The sequence below is a fragment of the Prorops nasuta genome, unplaced genomic scaffold, assembly GCF_024137725.1.
Source record: "Prorops nasuta isolate Cenicafe-Biocafe unplaced genomic scaffold, Cenicafe_Pnas_1.2 PNAS00030, whole genome shotgun sequence".
In the NCBI taxonomy this organism is placed as follows: domain Eukaryota; kingdom Metazoa; phylum Arthropoda; class Insecta; order Hymenoptera; family Bethylidae; genus Prorops; species Prorops nasuta.
Window position 1 is genome coordinate 2135468 of NW_027116827.1, and position 19655 is coordinate 2155122.

The following is a 19655-nucleotide window of genomic DNA, read 5'->3' on the forward strand; positions in this document are numbered from 1 at the left end:
CAGCGATCAAATAAAATTGCGCAGGTTTTCTCTCGTCGAGATTTTTCACGATGCACGCGTATACCAAAAGATTGTTCTCTCGGCGAATTGCTTTCTTTTTCTTTGCGCAATTGAAAGGAATGTAAAAATGCGACAAAAAAGTAAAAAGAATGAAACTCACGGCACGGCAAACTCGACGCGACGGATTTTCGAGACTGATGCTAATTTTTCGGATTATACGGCAAAGACTTTTTCTTGAAGCTGGCGTGCGATTACTCGCTCGATTGATCAATTAATTACGTCCGAAATTCGCCGCTTCGTAAATAAAACATTGTATAGCGTCTCCTTCTGTAAGGGAACCGTGCAAGCTTTTCATCCATAGGAAAATTCGCGTGCAGCGAGACTCAGTCTCGAGATGACTTATCGACCTTCCGGTCGATCGAACGATTTCTCACGTGTCGCCGATCGCTTTTAAGGCGCTTCCAGACTCTTTTCGTTCTCTCCAGTGGCGAGCATGTCTCCGCGTGGATTCGTTTTATCGCGCTGAATATGATATAGTCCAGTACACTAGAGCGTATATGACGTAATAAGCCAGTGCTAGTCGCGAGAAGCCTCTACCTTGGTGATTCGGAGACTCCGCGCGTATTCTCGCGAAAATTCGACCAAGTCTCTGCACAAGGAATGCTCGTTCGTAAATTGACCTACCTGTGTATATTGTGGAAAAGCTTGCACCGTGATCCTCGGGACGAGACGACCTTTGTTGTTCGGAGACTGCTCGAGGAAGCGAGCTACTCTTGGCAAACCTGCAAAGCTAAATGTATATTGAATTATTCCGTGGGTATGATTCGTTGACCCACACAGCCTTACTGGGCCTTACTAAGGTATTATTGCATTACTACTAAATTAATTATTAAAGTAATGATAAAACTTAGGTAAACACACAAAAATATTTAAAAAAAAAAAAATGATGTTAATGCGACGACGATGTGACATAGGCAAAAACACACCTATTCACTTACACACACATACACACGAATGGCGCGAGCGCGCATATACACACAAACACTAACCCTCTTCTATTGTATTTATGCTACTCGGCTTTATTCCACATTGGATTAAAGCGATTACAATGAATAAAAAATAATAAGGAAACAGCAACAATGCGATGTATAAACATGGCCGTAACTTCATTCTCGGCATCCGTTTGTCAAATTGTCCGTTTTTCGGTGTGACTCAGACTGAATTTCTTTTGCGGGAAAATTCCAATTGTAAAGAGAGGTGACCAGAGAGAGAGAGAGAGAGAGAGAGAGAATGCACGCGTGATTGAAACTGAAAGGCGAAGAATGAAAGGCCGAATAAGTGAGAAAGAAAAAGAGAGGGAGAGGGAGCGAGTCGAATAAATGATAAGCGAATACAGGAAAAGTATGATAAGAAAACTCGAATAATTGAATGCTTAAAGCATTGAGCAATAAGATGAATTATGAAGTGTGAAAGTTTCGTTGAGATATGAAATTCCGCTGTTCAGCTAGCCAAAAAAAAAAAAAACTAATTGCGTCCAAAGTAAAGTTTAAAACGACTTAAAACGAGCGTATTCTAGTATTATTAAGAGACTTTTCTTCTTATTCATCTTCTTCTTCTATTACTACTACTACTTCTTCTTTTTCTATTACTTTGGAGGAGAAGCCAGGAGCACACGAGTCTCCGAAAGCCTTTAACGAGCTCAAGGACTGTGTTTACGAGTACCACCCACTTTATTGTATAAAAAATATGATAATAATAATAATGCGTAAGAGATAAAAAGGAAACGAGGCGTATTGGTTGTTTTATTTCGATACCAGGCATCAGAATAGCACCCTGAAGCAGCATCATCGTGCCAATGGCATTTAAAAACAAGGCTTCTTACGGCGTGGCGCGGCGCGTAGCTGCTTCTCTTGAAGATTCGGAATCTAATGCACCACCCCTGCATTCATCAGGGTTACTAACCCCATGTGTCTACTAAAACTCAACAGTATACTATCCATCAAGCTTCCAATCAAGAAAAGAAGGTCTGTAACGATGAATCTAGGAAGACCGCTTTTTTAATTTTCTTTACTTTGCTTCGTAAATGTACTCTTTGCCTGCTAAAAACAGACAGCTAATATATCACGCTGATCGAAATTCAACGCTTCCTATGAATTTTTCTCTTTTCTTTATCTTGGCGATGCCGGAGAGTTAAATTTAAATGTAAATTTCTCTCTTGGCTTCTTTCTTATATTTTAGCATTCTCTTAGACACGTAATTGTTGCGCTTGGTTATCGAGAAAATAGTATTGCAACGTTCGGGCTGAAAAGTTTAGCTTAGTTTCTTAGCTAAAAAGTTTTCTACAGGTGTACTGGCAGAAGTAGGAAGCTCGTTGCTGAACATGTGTGCGAACATTTGCGCGACGTTTCAAGAATTTCTGTTCGTCAGTATAGTGTGACACGCTGGCGATTCGTGGGAATCCCTTTGGCCACGTTTGCGTTCGCAAACTTTCAGGAGTTTCAGGTCGTTGTTACCCAAGTAGACCAGGTCAGAAAATTTAACGCATTTACGCTCGAATACCACTTTTCACCAACATTGCGTTTCGGCTCATTGACTCTCAGTGGTTATCCTTTGATATAATTCCTATATTATACCACCACCCAACTACTTTTTCATCCGTCGTTACCGACGAGACATTGCCTGAAATACCGACTACGATATTCAAGGAAACCCTCGGTCGCTATGTTGTCGACGATGCTTGCGCCATTTTTTACTATGGATAATGCCTGAAAGGTATTTCGGAACTCAAATGGATATAATGGCCAAAAGGTATTTTCGGCCCGAAATGGATAATGGTCGAAAGAAGCAATGCTTCCTAAAAGGAATTATCCCCGAGAAAGTCGTACGTCTATACCACGATCACTCACAACCAACAGTAAAATTTTACCGACCGTACGAAACCTCGTCAACAAGGTAGGTAATTAGAAACTTTGGACAAATTTTCATCTTTTTTATAACGTATATAGAACAACGTTTTTCAAATATTTTATAAAGTAAGTATGTATAATGTTCATTGTGTGCGAGGTCCAATTAAAATTTCTATTACTTGGAAAATAATTAATTATTACTATCAATGCGTGTCAAACACGTCAACTAATTAATAGAATGCCATAAGAGACTTTTCATATAAACTTTTAAATAATTTATTGAGTGAAATGTATTATAATTAGGTTAAACAATTTTTAAACTGTCCATATCTATAATTAACCATATACAGAAGTGTTGTACTGTCGGTAAAATTTTACTACTGACTTTCGTTGGTGCGAACATACAGCCACTATTACGTCGATAATCGCTTTCGGTCAAGGTACTCCTTTCGCACATTATCAATACTACACCCTCTTCAGTTTTTCTCAATTAACATTTATTTCCAAAAGAAAGATTATTACAGCGGAAATAGCTTACAATCACTATATGATAAAAATCGTAAAATACTACTTGGCGCAGAGCTCTATCGAACTCTCTCTCTCTCTCTCTCTCTCTCCGTTTATCCATATTTATAATAAACTTATTATTTGTATCACTATTATTCTTGAGGAATTCCCCCCGAATGATCGATGGGAAGAAAAGAATCTTTTTTTATAGCGTTGCTAGAAGCTGCGGAGGATCATAATTGGAGGCCGAGATGATCGAAATTAACGATCCACGCTGGGAAGATCTAGCCTTTTCCTCTTGCCATTGGTCTTCCTGTGAAAGTCCTTGTTAACCAGCGACGGTAAGGAGCAAACTTTTGTGTCGGGAATCAGAATTCCTTTATGCTTCAGCCTGCGTATATAAGTGGTATTGGGGATCACGGAGACTGAGCCAAAGTAGCAGAGCTCGCGCGGTCGACTGATTTGTTGATGAGGTCGATCATCCTGACGATCCTCCTCGTTTATCGATATCTCCGTTTTCTCCGGTTTGTTGTTCGTCCTCGTCTCCTTGAGAATTGTCGTTTGCCACCTATGAACACAATTCACACTTTAGGAGAGAGCGAATAAGAACTTGTACATAGGAAGAAATGAAAATATCGCAATAATTACCTGCCAGTGTCGCTTTTGGATATTCTAGCGGGATGTTCGGCGGAAGCTATGCTGGATCTTAATTCCCTAACAGGTCTTTTATGAATCAGTGGATTGGTAGCGTATTCCTTGGCGACGTAACGTTGCAGCTCGTCGAGAAATTTATCGACGAAGCCGTCCAAGGTGAAGAGGGGATGTTGAAGCAAGGTGGAGCATCTGGGACGCGCATCCGGGTCCATTCGGAGACACTGCCCCAGGAAGTTTAAGCAGACGGCGCTCCACGTGGGAAAAAGACCGCGAAGCGATGCTATTCCCGTTTGTGACGAATTCGAGTCATCCGTGTTGGCTCTCCTCAAACCCTTTCCTGTCCCATTTCGACTGATCATCGACTGATGTTTTCCGCAAACGTCACCTGTACACTCGAATTACAAATACAACGATCGATTCGCAATGCGATTTTACTCGAGGAAGAAAAATTAGAGGGGAGAGATCGTTACCGAGAAGCTTGGTGATCCGATAAAGCTGATCTACGTCGCTGTTACCAGGAAACAGAGCATGGCCGCTGACCATTTCTGCGTAGAGACATCCGGTGGCCCAAACGTCCACGGGTTTACCGTATCGAGGGTCTCCGACTAGGAGCTCCGGTGCCCGGTACCATCTCGTCGCCACATAATCCGTGCAAGACTCGTTCTGTCCAGTGATAAACCGTGCAAATCCAAAGTCACACAGCTTTATAATTCCATTTGGCGATACCAGAATGTTCTCCGGCTTTACGTCTCGGTGCATGATCTGTTGAAAAATTCCCCTTTCGTGACTACGCAAACCTCGCCACTTTCCAAATACCACGGAGTGAAAGTTCTCGTAACAATGGTGCGAGTATAGTTACAACTCTTTACTTTTTCGTGGTAAGCTGGATCAATAATTTCATACCAAGTTGTAATATTATTAATAGGAAGAGAAAGAAGAAATGGGGGAAGGAAGGAAGGAAGGAAGGAAGGAAGGAAGTAAGGGGAATAAGGAAAGGAAAAAGGAAGACACGCCAACTGCAATAGCCCCACACGCAATCAGTTGCAATCTTAAAATGAATAATTGTATTTAAAAGAGCATGCAACTATTTTAATTCCCTCGTTTCAATGAAACTTTTTCGTCTTTTCGACAACAATTATATATACGTTTAGCAATACTCGTCGGCTGCTCAGGGATTTCGAGAATTCAGCGATGTCGCCGAATTAGTAGAAGCAAGCAGCGATTATTTCGTGTTAGCGGGTTGATAAAGTTTTGTTTTTGTCATTTAATTGAACCGGTAGGGAGGTATGCGGAGGGAGAGAGGAGGGGAGGGGGGAGGGGGAGTAGAGGTTTCACCGCTGTCACAGGATGAGCAAAAGCCGATTATGATATGCATGTACACGCATTTATTTCGTGTATACGTGTAAGCATATTGCATCTGTTTTACAACAGTGCGTTCATTCATCGAATGCTCAAATGGCATCTGCATCTACGTAGCGCACAGGCGAGTCCCGCTGCTGTGCTTCTGTCAAGGTTAAATTCGCCCCGGAACGCAGAGGAAATATTGAACCAACGAAACGAATAATATAAAACGTTCGTATCGTTTATGGTGAAAAACGGGCAGAGTTTTGAAACTCGATCCATTATTGTAGGATTTATTTTTCAGGCTTTATAATTTTCCTATAAGTGTCTTTCTATATCTCGCAAAGTTGATTGATAAGTAGAGAAGAAATGGAGGGCTCGAACTGTGTCAATGATCGGCTACGAATAAAAACAATAAATTGAAACAACACTCACGTGGTTATTGTGACAAAAGTTTAGTCCTCGCAATACTTGAAAAACGTAACGCTTTGATTGGTCGTGACCCAAACCATCTCCACACCGTTCCAATTCGTTGAGAATCGTATGATCCAAATACTCCAGGACTATGTAAAATCTTTTCCTACGCCGAAAGACCTCGATCATGTTAACCAGATTCTCGTGTCGCAGCTTCTGCAGATTTATTTAAAATTTACACGTTAGTTCGAGTCTGCCGATCTTGCGAAATATCGACGAGAAAATATGCAAATCCAATGAATTATTTGGTCATTTCTAAAAGATAGGTGCAAATATATATTTGAAGAAAACTGTCGTACCCTTAATGCTCGAATTTCACGAAATGCCATCTTGCGCACTTGAATGTCCTCTTCTGTCTCCAAGAACTTCTTTATCGCGACCACCTGACCGGTCTCACGATGTCGGCACTTCATGACAACTCCGTAGCTTCCCTCCCCAACGATTTCCATACTCTCGTACTTATCCATTTCTAAATTCGTATAGTGATTTATTAAAATATACAACTTCCCTCGTTGCAAGTATTTCCCTCGATCGAAGAAGCTTCTTTTGCAGTTCCGTACGATACTAAATTTTCAAACATCTTTCGTTAATTAAACAAAACCACATCGGTGTGCGTTTGACTGTGATTAATAAGTTTTCAAACTGGAGGTGAAAGGATAGCGAGGGAAGACTAGGAAAATTCATAGCATTTTTAGAATAAGTCAAGAGGGAAGGTCAAGGTGAGTGCATAATAAAATTTAGCACAATTATTTCGTTTGGGAGAAAATCGGTTACACTGCTAGTTCAAGTGGGAATGTTTTGTTTCCTTGCTATAGCAATATAATTATTTTCGAGAGTTATGACGAAGCGTGTTGTTTCGACCGACGGTTTTTGTCCACTGAAAGAAAACAGGTGGAAGCGTTTGAACACGCGCAGCCCCCGTCTTATCGATCGCGAAGCAGCGTTTACCCTCCACTCGAAAAGGGTCCAAAAGATTAGATCAATGCGCGCTGCACAGGGCTAGATACCTATACCGCTACCATTTCTCTAATCACGCAACATGCAGAATTGGTATATAAAATAATTTCAGGAAAATTTATCAAACTTTGCTCTATGATATCCGGAAGTTATATACTTACATTTCTATTGTTATTTTGTACATATATATACCAATTTCACATATTCAAAATGTTAAGCCTGCGATAGCGAAATACTTAACCAGTGTGATCCTTCTCGAGCACTTATTCTCGTAAAGTGGAGAATCGCGGGAAAATGTGCCTATACAGTCCGGAAACCATCACCCTAACCACCGGAAACGATTAATTCAATACTTATCGATCGAGTGTCCCGCTGATGGTCCCAATTTTTTTCCACCAATAGCCTTTCGTCGCGAGGATACTAATGATAAACATTGAGTTTTTGCACAAGAGGCCAAAAATAGATGGAAATGATAAATGGGGAGTTTGAAAGGTTAGAGGATGATGGGGCGCGATTTAAATTCAGTGCTTTTCCGGAGAGATGGACCTTTCGATAACGCGGAGAAGGGAGTTGAAGGGATTTGTTCAATGTGGTTGGATATTTGTATATATATTATCGCGGGTTTGATTATCCTGGCAAAGGTGAGGTATTGTTCGGCTTGAACTTTGCGTGATGATGACTCGGCGATTTTGCCTCGTAGTTCAAAGGTCATCTGGCCAAAGTTGCAGCGAACGTACAGAAAGTTGGTTCGAGGCTGGAACAGTGCGGGTATAATTGTTTATTAAGATTGCTTTATTTGCGTGCGCGCGACACACCTGGTCTACTTAATTCTCCCAACTCTGATATTTGATACACGCCGTGAAACAATTCAAGATAAGCTCGCTTTAAATATTTTCATCAAGCCCCGCAACTCCAATCCAGCTCTACGAACTTACGCAAAACAAATCGAAAATAGAAACGACGCAGAATTCTACGTTTGAAAGAAAAGAGAGCGAGAGAGGGGGAGTGTGTGGAGGGGGGGGGGGGGTAGAAAATACTATAAACCGTCATAGCTTACCCCACGTTGAATTTACTTTGATTCACAGCAAAAAGTGACAGGGATTTTCTTCAATGGCTTTGATTCCTCTGAATTTGCGCACGTTTATCCGCCCGATTATCGATCTTCCGAGAGATTGAATACTGAATCGCGATATCAAAACAGTTCACCCCGAATACCGCGGCGTGGCCGAATTCTTTTTCAAGTTCGTCGATTGTCTCTAAAGTTTCGCGAAACTTTCCCAAGTGTTCGGCGGTGTGCATACGTGTATATAAATTAGCACGAAGCACGGGGAAGGAGGACTAATTTGCTGTCAGCGGTGTAAACGATTAATAGAATGCACCTTGAGTCACGAATTCACGAGCGCACATCAGCTATAGCTATAGCTGCCTGGTCAATCAATATTCATAAATGAAAGTTTATTTATAGACGAGTTCGGTGACTCTCCCCGTTTCTAATGGCCGATTCCAGCGGAGCTTCTTAGATACAACATAAACAGTTTTGTCTCTCCGCAGCGATCGATGCGCATTATTATATCGTCATAAAAAAAATTGGAGAATTTACAAAGCTCCCTGCGGAAGTTGATAGATGGGAGGAACAATTTGCGTGGTTGAAATTTTTCAGTCACCAAATTAGAAAGGATCACCCAGATAGCACGTTTTTCGTACCGTCTGTTTTTCCGGACCACGTGGATGGGTAGTAAAACTTTTTAGGGGTAGATAAGGGAAGGGAAGGGTGAAGAAGGCTGATGTGTTCCGAGGCGGCTACCGAAGGCAGGAGAGCCAGCACTAAAATAGATCGACACATGGCGGGGGTCTCCAACTCTCCGCAACCCCCCCCCCCCCTCCTCCTCCTCCCTCCATCCCTCCCTCCTTCCACCTATCACACTCTCCATCCATATTTATTTACCTCTCCCTCCTTCCTTCCGAGTCCCCCGAAAGAAAGTCAAGTACATAGAAAACTTATTTATAACATATTCCTCGATCCAGCAATGAAATTCCAAAGATCCAAAAATATTCGATCGACGCTAACACCGATCTCGCATTTGATGCCTATACGTCGTCGTATTATATTGATTCGCATAAGTGTACCGGACTATTTTTAATCAGCGAGCTTTTGCCAAAAATCATGGAAAGTTGGCATAAGAGCGCGCGTTTATAATAACGAGGGAGAATTTTCGCGCGCGTTCTTTATTTTGTATATATGTGTAGATCATCGACGGTGAGAAAGCTCAATTTTGTGGAGAGAGAAAGAGAGAAGGAGGTGGGGGAGGGGGGGGGGGGTAGAAGGGTGATCGGTTGATTGATTAATAAGGCAATAAAATGTGAAAAGGGAAGGCTCGGAGGAGGCGCGTTTTAAGTGGAGCATAATAAACGTCCCGCGTGTACAAGAATACGCGTCGCTCGAGCACACACGGCACGACTCGCGACTGTGAGTCGGTCCGAGGGCCGCCGAGGCCCGAGCGGGGAAGAGGAGCTTTGGCTTTTCGGATCCGTCGGTCGGCGGCCGGAGGACGCGTGCAAGAACGGATTTGCCCGCGTGTTCGCCTCCGAGCGAGCGACCGACCAACCGACAGACGCAGCCTCTGCTCGGCTCGGTTCAGCCAGGAGCCGAGGAGAGCATTCGATCAATTTAGTGCGCGCGCGAGAGAGAGAGAGAGAGAGAGAGAGAGAGAGAGAAAATATAAAACGGGAGTTCTTCTCGTCCAACGCATTTTTAACAAGAGCGCGTGACTCTCGACCATTTCACTAATATCACACGAGTCACCGATGAAAACTCGTCACTCTGCTCTTTTGGATCCGTGAGTTATAGTCCAGTGCTCCGTATCTTCGACACTCGGAAACTGCGCGAGCTCCTTCAGGAAGAGAACGTATATAATGGAGTTTCGGTGAATATCGTGGTGGTTGGATCGGAACTGCTCTCGGCGATGACTATTGGATGGACGCGAAAGTTGAGCAGGGGTGTTACCGGGGACGGTGAGCACCGGTAGGAAAGTCTGCACGAGAGCGAGTCGTTAAAATGGCGGCGTGTCATCCAAGACCGGCTCTTCAGCATCTTCAGCTGCAGGAGCCGGGGCCGATCGGCCTTGGCAACCAAAGTCAGAAGACCCATCAGCAGCCACACTACTCTCCCCACCTCTTGAATTGGGTTTATCTCGCGATAGCGGATCAAAATCCCTCCCCCTCTCAGCCTCCGGATCAGGTATAGCTAGAAAAATGCGAGAAAAAGCTGGTATGGCGCCTCTCGCGAGGGATTTTCACGAAAGAGTCCTATGCACACTTTTCAATTTCTGTCGTACAGAGCAAGCTTCTGCCAACTATCTGGAGCAATTTTTCTGCGCCAGGCTCGCAGACGTTTTTGCACCAGAGCGCCTTGAGCCCGTCCGGGCCGATCGGTAGCAGTTTGGAGAGCATCGGTGATCTTGCGGAACATTTCAGTGGACTGGGTCTGATAGACAGGAAACCGACCAAGAGGCCTCCCTCCACTTACCTCTGTCATTTGTGCTTCAAGAAAGGCCACTACATCAAAGACTGTCCACAGGTAAACGTTCGCTCGTCCCTTGAATACTCTTGATCCTCGAGCGCGCAACTATACGCTTCCTCGATGACGCAATGCTACATGCACGATTGATAAGCGCGGTCAACGTGTGTGCAACATCTGCCAGATCCAGACGGTATCCCGCGTTACATTTTAGCCACGCAGTGCGTAAAGTTTATATGCCGGCTTTAAACGGCCTGCGTGCCTCCATGCAATGACAAGATATTGCGCTCAATTGACCGCTAATTGAGATGGCAAACGGCATTTCTAGCTCGTGTCTGACGTCATCGCGGTCAGAGAAGACCGTCCTAGTTCAGCACCATGAGGAATCTTCCTTTACCCAATGCCCATTGCGTAAAAAAAAAAAAAAAAAAAAGAACTAGAGTCGATTAGTCGACTTGTGATTATATTCGTCAACTTCAGTTGTTTCATTGCCCCTCATCGATCGATTGTCTCAGGCCTTATTTTGACACATGCTTTTCTCTAAAGCAAAAGGTTTTTTACTAATTCAACGTTTCTGTTTTACGATTACGCAGAATTCAATCGAATCTGTGGTTCCTATTGTAATATGGTGCAAATTTTGTTGAAATATTTACATAGGAGGAAAATAAAGTTCAAACGAAAATATCATAAGGCAGCAAGTTCAATAAAGGTTGTTTTTAGAGATTTATCATACACTGAGAGAAATTGTACATTTGTTTTCTTTTCAATAAACTAAATTTATTGATATTATGAATAACTTGATAAATAATGAATTATTCGTAATATTAATAAAATTAATTTATTGATATCACGAATAACTGATAATGGGATGAAAACAAATGTATCATTTTTCTCAGTGTACGAATCTACGGTTATATGATATGATCTTCGAGGAAATTGCTTAATTACGTTTGAATTCTATAGAAGTAAGAATTTTGTAAACAGACTAACGAAGTAATATGTATACTAACCGTGTATCATAATTAGCGCCGTAATAGGAAGACGAAGTAATGTAACTGTAAACATGGTCGAGGCTAAACGTAATAAAGGCAAAAATAAAGTAACGTTTCAAAATTATTAACTTGATTTGGTTTTAGCAGGCGTTAATTAATTTCTGAAATAAGCTAAAGAACGCAAGAAAACCCTTACAGTTTTAAATTTTCAAGTGAAATATTTTATGTAGAGTAGACGAACAGATCCAGAGTAATAAGTTAAAGATTAATCTTGTTTGATTGTGTGTGTGTTCAGGCGAGGTCTAAAGGAGAAGGCTTAACGCCCTACCAAGGGAAAAAACGTTGTTTCGGAGAATACAAATGCTCAAAGTGTAAGCGTAAATGGATGTCTGCAAATTCCTGGGCGAATATGGGTCAAGAATGTATTAAATGTCATATAAACATTTATCCCTATAAGCAGGTGAGTGACATTGAAATTTAGTCCTTTTTGTTCATCAGAAAAATGTAGTAGTTGTTTCAACAATGTTCGGTGCATATAGAGTAAACCTAATTCGCGAAATGAGACGGTCGAGATGAATACTGAACTGGGAGTGCAAAATGTTACGCACTTGAGGGAGCAAAATATCGGATAAACTGGCAAAAGCTAATTATAGTCGCATAATCGCGCTCGCCTTAACCACCCGTTGGGAACCGAAATACTCGAGCAAAAGCTACTAGCGTAATCAAGCTGCATTCTGAAATGCACCGAGCATTCTATATAATATTTTTATGCACCATTTATACGAAAAATGATAGTGATGAAACTTGGCATTTTCAGAGGCCCTTGGAGAAACCGGATGGTCTAGATGTGTCGGACCAAAGCAAAGTTCATCCTCAACATCTTTGTGAAAAATGCAAAAGTCTGGGATACTATTGCAGAAGGAATCTGTAAATTTTATTTTATTCTATTACTATATTTTCTCTTCTGAAATAATTTCCCAGCTTTTCTAATCTTGTTTCCCGCTGAATGCTTTAAATAGGAATGGAAGCTATCATTAATACGTCCTGGTCCTAATGATAACCTAAGACGTCTCTGAACGATGTTGAAATTGAGGAAATTGCAAATATTTTTCTACGTATGAGTTAATTGTAGTTTTCTAAGCGGTGCGAGTTAAAGATGTATTTAATGTTATTACGCATCGTATAAGAAATCGTTAGCTGATGACTGTACTTACGTTAACTCCTACAGTGCTTTAAACTGTTGTTGGATATACGAATAATTTTACGAGGAAATGATATATGTTGTGATTTTTCCTTTTCGAATGTGCAGTTGTAATGCAAACAAACCAATGCCACAGCGAGAAAATTTATTTACACTTCCTGTTCACTTAGGATATATTCGTACAATAGTAGTAGCTATATTATACTTCACGCCATCTGGTTAATGTGCGAGACTCCTACGCAAATCGTATCTAACAAATTTCAAATCAATCTACAATTTCATACGAATAAGGATCGGCGTGAAGTATAATATTACTTTACGCTTATTCATAAGATTATCAATATTATAATATATTATCTGTAAGAATATACACATAATAATATTAAACACTTGGTGATATAATATTACGTATGTATATATTGCAGTGCCAAATATACAAATCAATAAAACTTTATCATCGTGCCTCCTCAGTTTCATGATTGCCTAGCATTACTCTTATCTTTCTACCATTTAATGGTCATGATTCACATTCCATAAAAACAATTATAATACAATATTTATAAATATATTATGAAAATTAATGGGCAAAGATTAGTAACAATGTATACTTTAGAGTTTTCGCTAAAACATATTGAAAAACTTTAAAAAAATTATTTTAGGGACTCTTCATTTCTGTAACGAAATTATTAGGTGTTAGACACCAGGGATTAATCTTTTCATGGTACTAAACTTTAAAACGATGATTCACCTCTGATTGATCTAAATTTCGCGTAGGACTTGTAGGTGAAAAATTTGCATAATCTTGAGGGGGTTGGTATGGTATGTGTTGGTGAGTGTACTGATGCTGTAGTGAAATTTGTTGATTCGGATTCCATTCCTCGCATTTTTTCGATGGACTGTGGTCTTCTTGAATCGTGTTTGAGTACTGAGTGAGCTCGTCTTCTGGCATTCGAATTTGCAAATATTCTTCAGGAGCTGAATTGGAATGGATAACTGGTTGATATATGTCGAAAACATGTTGAGAAGCTGGTTGAATAGCGACAGGACTGGATACTCTTGGTAGCGGTTGGTTAACTAAATTAATGACTTGTTGCGACTCTCGACTATCGTACAAGGGAGATAAAGGTAGTTTTATCGGTACCACTTCAGTTTCAACATCTGTTTGAAGATCGGGTGGTTTCTCGTTGGTTCTTTGACGAGAATCTTCCATTTGAGGAGACGAGCATGGCTCAGGTTGAGGGGCGATAGAACCTGCTAGCGGCGGTTGTTGTTGTCCGACTAGACTAATAACTTGAGGCGGTACTTCCGGTTCTGAAGTTTGTGGAGCTGGTGGAGGTTCGGGGAATAATTCGGCCTTCAATTTAGGTAGAAAACTATCGATTGTTCTCCAAGTAGGTGCCCATAGATTTGAGTTTGGTGCTAAAACGTTTGCTGATGCCATAACTAACAACATATTCTTTAATGACTCAGGTATAGCTTCGTAAAGCAGTTCACTGTTATCAACGTGCATATAGGCACGCAATAGGTCCAGCACGGTCAGCCATAAAGGTAGAAATCCGGGTAAAGTTAAAAGGGGCGTTAAGTGATGAAGGAAAACTTTTGATAGCAGCATGGCCGCTCTTACTCTCGTTTCTTCTACACCAGTGGGATCGTTTGTTGATATTTTACCGAGTAATTGAGCTAACAGTGGAAATAGAACGTGTTCCAGACACTGAGACCACTCTATTGCGGAAAGCTGGGCTAAGTCGTGTGCCAGTAGAGTGCTTTGAAGGCAGGTGATAGCTGACGTACGAACTTGTCTTCTCGAATCGCAGCAAAGCCGTGCTATACCTTGCAGTAGGGGTTTCCAAGCTTGCGGCCAAAGAAAAACTCCTTCGGTTGAACCATTTTTCTGGGCCCAACTTTTAAATACTTCTGCGGCCCTGGTATGCAATTTGTGCATCAGATCTAACAGTTGAATTGGAATTTGTTGATAGCCTGTTGGCTCTTCTGAGTTGTTGTGAATCTTTGTCTTTCTACCAGCTTTTTGCAGCACCGCTTCAACAAAAGTTCTTATACATCTAACATACATGTCGAAAATAAATGGTCTCTCATACACTCCAAATTCCATCAGGTAGGTTAGACTCTCTACGCTTTTCATGAGTGCAATTGTATCATGTGGTTGTAGGTCTCGTTCAAAAATTATCGTATCAGCGGCTACTGGAAGAGGAGCTTCGGTACCCGTTGGAGAGATAAGGACCCATTCTGGAACAGGACTAATGGGTCTTGGGTCCAAAACCGAAGCTCTTGCGCTCGATTCACTTAAAACTGTATTTGACGGTTTTGGAGTCAAGGCACCTGCTCCAGCACATTCTAACAGACTGAAGATCACCTTCCAGTCATCGGTGCTATGAATATTAGGAGCACCTATTTTCAACAACTGAGAGAGCCCGTAAGCTATCTGCCTCGCTAAAGGAGCAGTTGTCACGGAAGTAAGATAAGTAAGAGGTAACAGCGAAGGTAGTACAGTCCATGCAAATTCTTCACCACGCAACAATCTGATAGCCAGTCTGAGCATACCAACAGTAACTCTTTCTAACAAATTTACATAATTTTCTCTCGCAGCCGTTGTTAACAGATCATCAATGTGAGCTTGCACTAAAGGCCAGATGCACATCACTCTATCTCGATTTTGAATTGTTATATCTAACAGAATTTCCAATAAAAATATAGATATATCTTCATCTTGATGATTGACAGATACCAGAGCACCCACAAGGGAACGCAAAGCCTCGACCTGAAGAACAAACACAGTTTTTAATAAAACGCATAATTTAGAGGCAAAACTGGTAAGAAACTAATATAGGAAACTTTACCTGCAAGAACTTGCTTTCCTCGATAATTTGCTCAAGGCAGCAACTGGATATGAATTCGGTTGCTCTTTCACGCGCAGATGCATCCGCTGAATGTGGCATTCTAGAAGAATCCAGCGCTATGTAAGAGTATAAACTGGACAAAAGTCCTTGGTCCTGAGGAGGCTGCTTCGGTGTTGCTGGTTCTCGCAGCAAGGATACCTTATTTGATGGATCGATAAAGTCTTCACCATCGGTCAGGCTCTTTGGTAACAACCTCGCCTTATACAATGACTGGAAGCAATCCACAATGTTTTTCCACGACGCTCTCAATCCATTTCCATATAAATGTGTGATTTTAAAGAGAATGCGCGTGGATAGTTGACATTTTCGGCTGTTGCTTAAATGTAGAACAACCTGTTCAGGTTCACCACCCATGGCTAGGCCAGTAAATTTACAAAGGCTGACTATTAATGTGTCAAAGTCACTATTCATACTGTAATGAGCGCTTATAGCGGCACAGCTGAGGAATGTTTGGGATATTTTTTGCTGCAAATTTTCATCCGGTGTCTTATCATAAGCTCTGCAAAGTGCACTGATGATCGGTGCCCAGGCCCGTTCAGCCAGCTCTTTAATGACAAACTCTCCTGAAGCTCCTACGCTGTAATAATTACTTTCGGAACTCGAGCCCCTTCGCAGTAATACTTTCCACAGATAATTTTGTCTCACTATGCCAGTTTGCTCTGCTGGCATTACGATTTCTTCGTTTCTAATCGCCACGTAAATGTCATCAAGCATCTCTTGATCGAAATTGGCACCACCGTTCACCTTTTTCAGATTTCTCCTAAATTGTTCAGGGGTCATTGGATTGCTTTGTTTCTTAACGTTATGATTGTGTTGATCAACATTCAGCATAATAACAGCATATGATAGAGTGAACGCAGCATCTGCTGATGCAAATGGTTTACCATTATTATCATGCCAATGATCGGCAAATTTCTCCAGTAAAAGTGAGATCAACGGTGCTTCACCAGGAAGTCTAAATGTCTCCAAATAAAGTCTCAACGCCTGGTCTATCCTTGTATTTCTCAGATCAAAACTATGCACGAAACAATTAAGAACGTTTTTGTTCTCCTTCTTACTAAGATATTCACCAATCGCTTTCTTGTCAAGCCAAGGATTTTCTTTGAGAAACTTGGCGATCTTTTCTGGATCAGGCTGCCCAGGCGAACCACCTAATAGCCCATATTCTGAAAGTTTGTTAATTCCTTCTCGAGGATTTTCATTGAATTTCTCCGTGCCTAAAATTAGCCACCTTTTGTTGGCTTTTATTGTTTGGAATTCTTCACGCATTGGAAGATTTGAAGATGGTAAATGTCGGCAGCTTTTAAATTCTTGCGTATTACATCTCTCGAATCTTTTGCATATAGCTTCCATATCAGATATTAACATTATTATGGCATCTAGAGATATAAATTGCATGCTGTACATATTACCGATAAATGCCGAGGCATTTTTTGATAGCAGCTTCATTAGCTCTTCATACAAATTAGTGGAATATAGACCACAGTCGTAGTTCAAATACAATTCTGCAGGAAATCCTGGTATTTGCCATAACCTTACAATAGCTTCGAGTGATAATTCACGTTGCTCATACAATATTCGGTTTGAGTCTGAACTAATTATTTCCATTAACTTATTTAAGTAGTTTTCCATTTGAAATTTCAGATGTTTTCTTTGCGACTCGAATAACAAGAATGAAACTTGTAGATCCGCAGCTAGTAGAGATAATCGCTCGGTTCCTAAAAGCTAATCAGACAAGCATATTAATGTTAGAAAGTTTTTTAATAATTACATATTTTTTTAACATTAGCTCACCAAAATAAGATTTCTGCAGAGATCGTCTTTAACGAGAGCGAGCAAAGATGGAAAATTGGAAAGAGCATCAGCTGCAATTTCTAAAGCAACTTGCAACAAGCTTAGACCTAAGTGTGTCATGGCTTCATTATTTTGTTTTTCCAATGGGCTGCATAACGTAATTAAAAATCGAAACAATTCGCGAACGCATAGAGCACCATAAGGAGCATGCTCCTGAATTGACGTAAAGCGAACCCCGTGCGTATTGACATACTCTTCAACTTCCTCAATTTCTTTCTCCTTCGGTCTTGTAGCATTAATTATTTTACAATATACTTCTAGATCTTCTATACTACTTGCTGGTGATTGGATTGAGCCTGAACTGTTCTTCTCGTCTTCTGCTGTATGGTTTTCTAAAATGTAAAAAATATATAATTTAAAATCTACAATTTTTAAATCTATTCTTAAGATGTTTCAATCGCACACACCTTGCTTTTCAGATGATGACTGATCAGAGTATGTTTCAGGTTTCTCTACTGAAATTTCGGTCACTGTATTTTCTAGTTCCACATGAGAATTTTCAGAATCGGACTTTATTTCCATTTTTAAATCCGTATCTTCAGGCTTTATCTTCTCAGAATTATTTTCTTCATGTTTCAGATCATCTACATTTTTATCTTGTTCATTATTTATATCACTAACTATTTCTTTTTCCGTAATTTCAGCTTCTGATTTATCATTATTTAGGTTATTATCATTTTTCTTATCCTCTAGCTTTTCAGAACTGTTATGATTCAGGGGACCTTGCATATCAACGATATTACCATCTGGTGCAACAGGTGTTGTTGCTAAAGGATTATCTTTAACTTTTTCAGTCAATGGAACAGTGGTAGCATGTATTTCACTATCATCACCATCCATGTTGGATTTTAATTTTTGACGGCTATAATTTTTACTTTTCCTACTTATATTGTTAGTATTGTCCATACTGTTTGCTCGCATTTTTTTCATGTTCAGTAATATTCTGGTATCCTCTGTAAAATGTGGTAACCTAGTAAATAAATGCTGCACCATGTCTCTTAATCGATGTTCAGCAGTTCTTCTCAATAGTTCACTGAATCTAGTCTCGAAAGAAATTCTAAAACAACTTAAAAGAATTTCACATATGGTTTCATTTGATAAATAATCACCAACTGGTGACAGGACCAAAGATTTTAAAACTTGTAATATTTTCATAAAAACAACACTATCATTGGAAGCATCTGTGCCTATAAACCTTGCGTGAGTAACTGCATCCGCTATTGATTCTACGCATGGTGCTATAGCTGGATGATCGGGATCTGTATATTATTAAAAAAAATAATTATAAAATTACATAGAATATTTAAAACGTTATGGAATTTGACAAGCTTACCAAGAAGGCCATATGAAATAAATTTATAAACAGCTGACAATGCAAGACTAGTAACAGGACCAGTAGTATCTTCTGATCTGATAATTTCAAGAAATGGTGCTAAGAAAACATTAGGTTCAAGCCGAGATAAATGTTTTGCTTCATGTAAAGTCTCCTTTAAAGATGACAGACCTTTCATCAATGTATCCTGTTCTTCATCCTACAAGTAAAATTTATATTTTAAAGAATTTCTGGAGTTGCTATTTTTGTATTAGTTATATTGCAGAGATCTTTAAATGATTTGTTTTATATGAAAGTCACGATTATTTAGGTTATTTTCAAAAGAAAAGTCATTGGGGATCCTAACCTGATGGGAGTGAGACGACCATCGGGCACCTCGTCGCATAGCCGTAACCAGGAGGCTGATTTCGCCTTCGACGACATAAAGTCCGCCCTCAGGGCAGACAGTCTTCGCAATTTTCTGCATTTTCCGTTTTCCGTTACCCTTACACCATATTTATAGTCAGGAAACCTTACCGGATAGCTCAATAAAATGGAACGTCAAGTGTCAGCTGAGCACTTTTAACGTCTAACTTCCAACACGATGGTGTGACGAAATTTATTCCATACTCTTCAAACCGCACAGAACGTTACCTATCGTCTTTATTTAAGACATACTTTTCAGATTTTTAAGTTAACTATTACACCATCCATTGCTAAAATAACTATTTTTATTTTCGTTAACCAATTGATAGCAAACTGTTATCAACGGACGATAAAAAAGAAATTGACTGAGATAAACTACTTTACCGTCTATTGTTTTTAAAAATATTTATTATTAGTATTCAAATAATGGGATGGAGGGGAAGGGGGGGGGGCGGAGAACTTATTATTATATATTGTACAGAAATGTATGATGGATATGTTGTGACAGAGAGGAATTTTCGGGATTTAGCATTAATAATACTTTATTAGTGTTAATCTCCGTGATAACCAAAACAGTCCTAAATTATAAAAACATTACC

The 19655-nt window shown here is 40.3% G+C and overlaps 3 protein-coding genes across 7 annotated transcripts; 1 reads left to right on the plus strand and 2 right to left on the minus strand.

Moving 5' to 3' along the window:
• Positions 1 to 3381: 3381 nt before the first annotated feature.
• LOC136782862 (cyclin-dependent kinase-like 1) lies at positions 3382 to 11399 on the minus strand. Of its 5 annotated transcripts, none has more exons than XM_066742569.1 (6): positions 11367 to 11399; positions 6182 to 6446; positions 5844 to 6038; positions 4538 to 4829; positions 4062 to 4452; positions 3382 to 3981 (listed from the first exon to the last, which is right to left on the minus strand). In XM_066742569.1, exons 2-6 carry the CDS (start codon positions 6347 to 6349, stop codon positions 3675 to 3677), a joined length of 1353 nt encoding a protein of 450 aa, XP_066598666.1. In that variant the 5' UTR covers positions 6350 to 6446; positions 11367 to 11399; the 3' UTR covers positions 3382 to 3674. The 5 variants fall into 5 exon arrangements, with proteins under 5 accessions (XP_066598666.1, XP_066598663.1, XP_066598665.1 ...); XM_066742566.1 differs by lacking the exon at positions 11367 to 11399 and adding an exon at positions 8785 to 9046 and having other exon boundaries at positions 6182 to 6351; XM_066742568.1 differs by lacking the exon at positions 11367 to 11399 and adding an exon at positions 8785 to 9046.
• On the plus strand, positions 9449 to 13003 carry LOC136782864 (zinc finger CCHC domain-containing protein 24-like). Its single transcript, XM_066742573.1, has 5 exons — positions 9449 to 10077; positions 10177 to 10416; positions 11644 to 11808; positions 12166 to 12275; positions 12368 to 13003. Exons 1-5 carry the CDS (start codon positions 9895 to 9897, stop codon positions 12384 to 12386), a joined length of 717 nt encoding a protein of 238 aa, XP_066598670.1. The 5' UTR covers positions 9449 to 9894; the 3' UTR covers positions 12387 to 13003.
• On the minus strand, positions 12655 to 19405 carry garz (Sec7 domain-containing protein garz). The gene is made up of 6 exons (XM_066742564.1): positions 18998 to 19405; positions 18652 to 18850; positions 17726 to 18577; positions 17259 to 17650; positions 15405 to 17189; positions 12655 to 15325 (listed from the first exon to the last, which is right to left on the minus strand). The coding sequence occupies exons 1-6, from the start codon at positions 19115 to 19117 to the stop codon at positions 13274 to 13276; spliced, it is 5400 nt and encodes a 1799-aa protein (XP_066598661.1). The 5' UTR covers positions 19118 to 19405; the 3' UTR covers positions 12655 to 13273.
• Between the last annotated feature and the right edge of the window lie 250 nt (positions 19406 to 19655).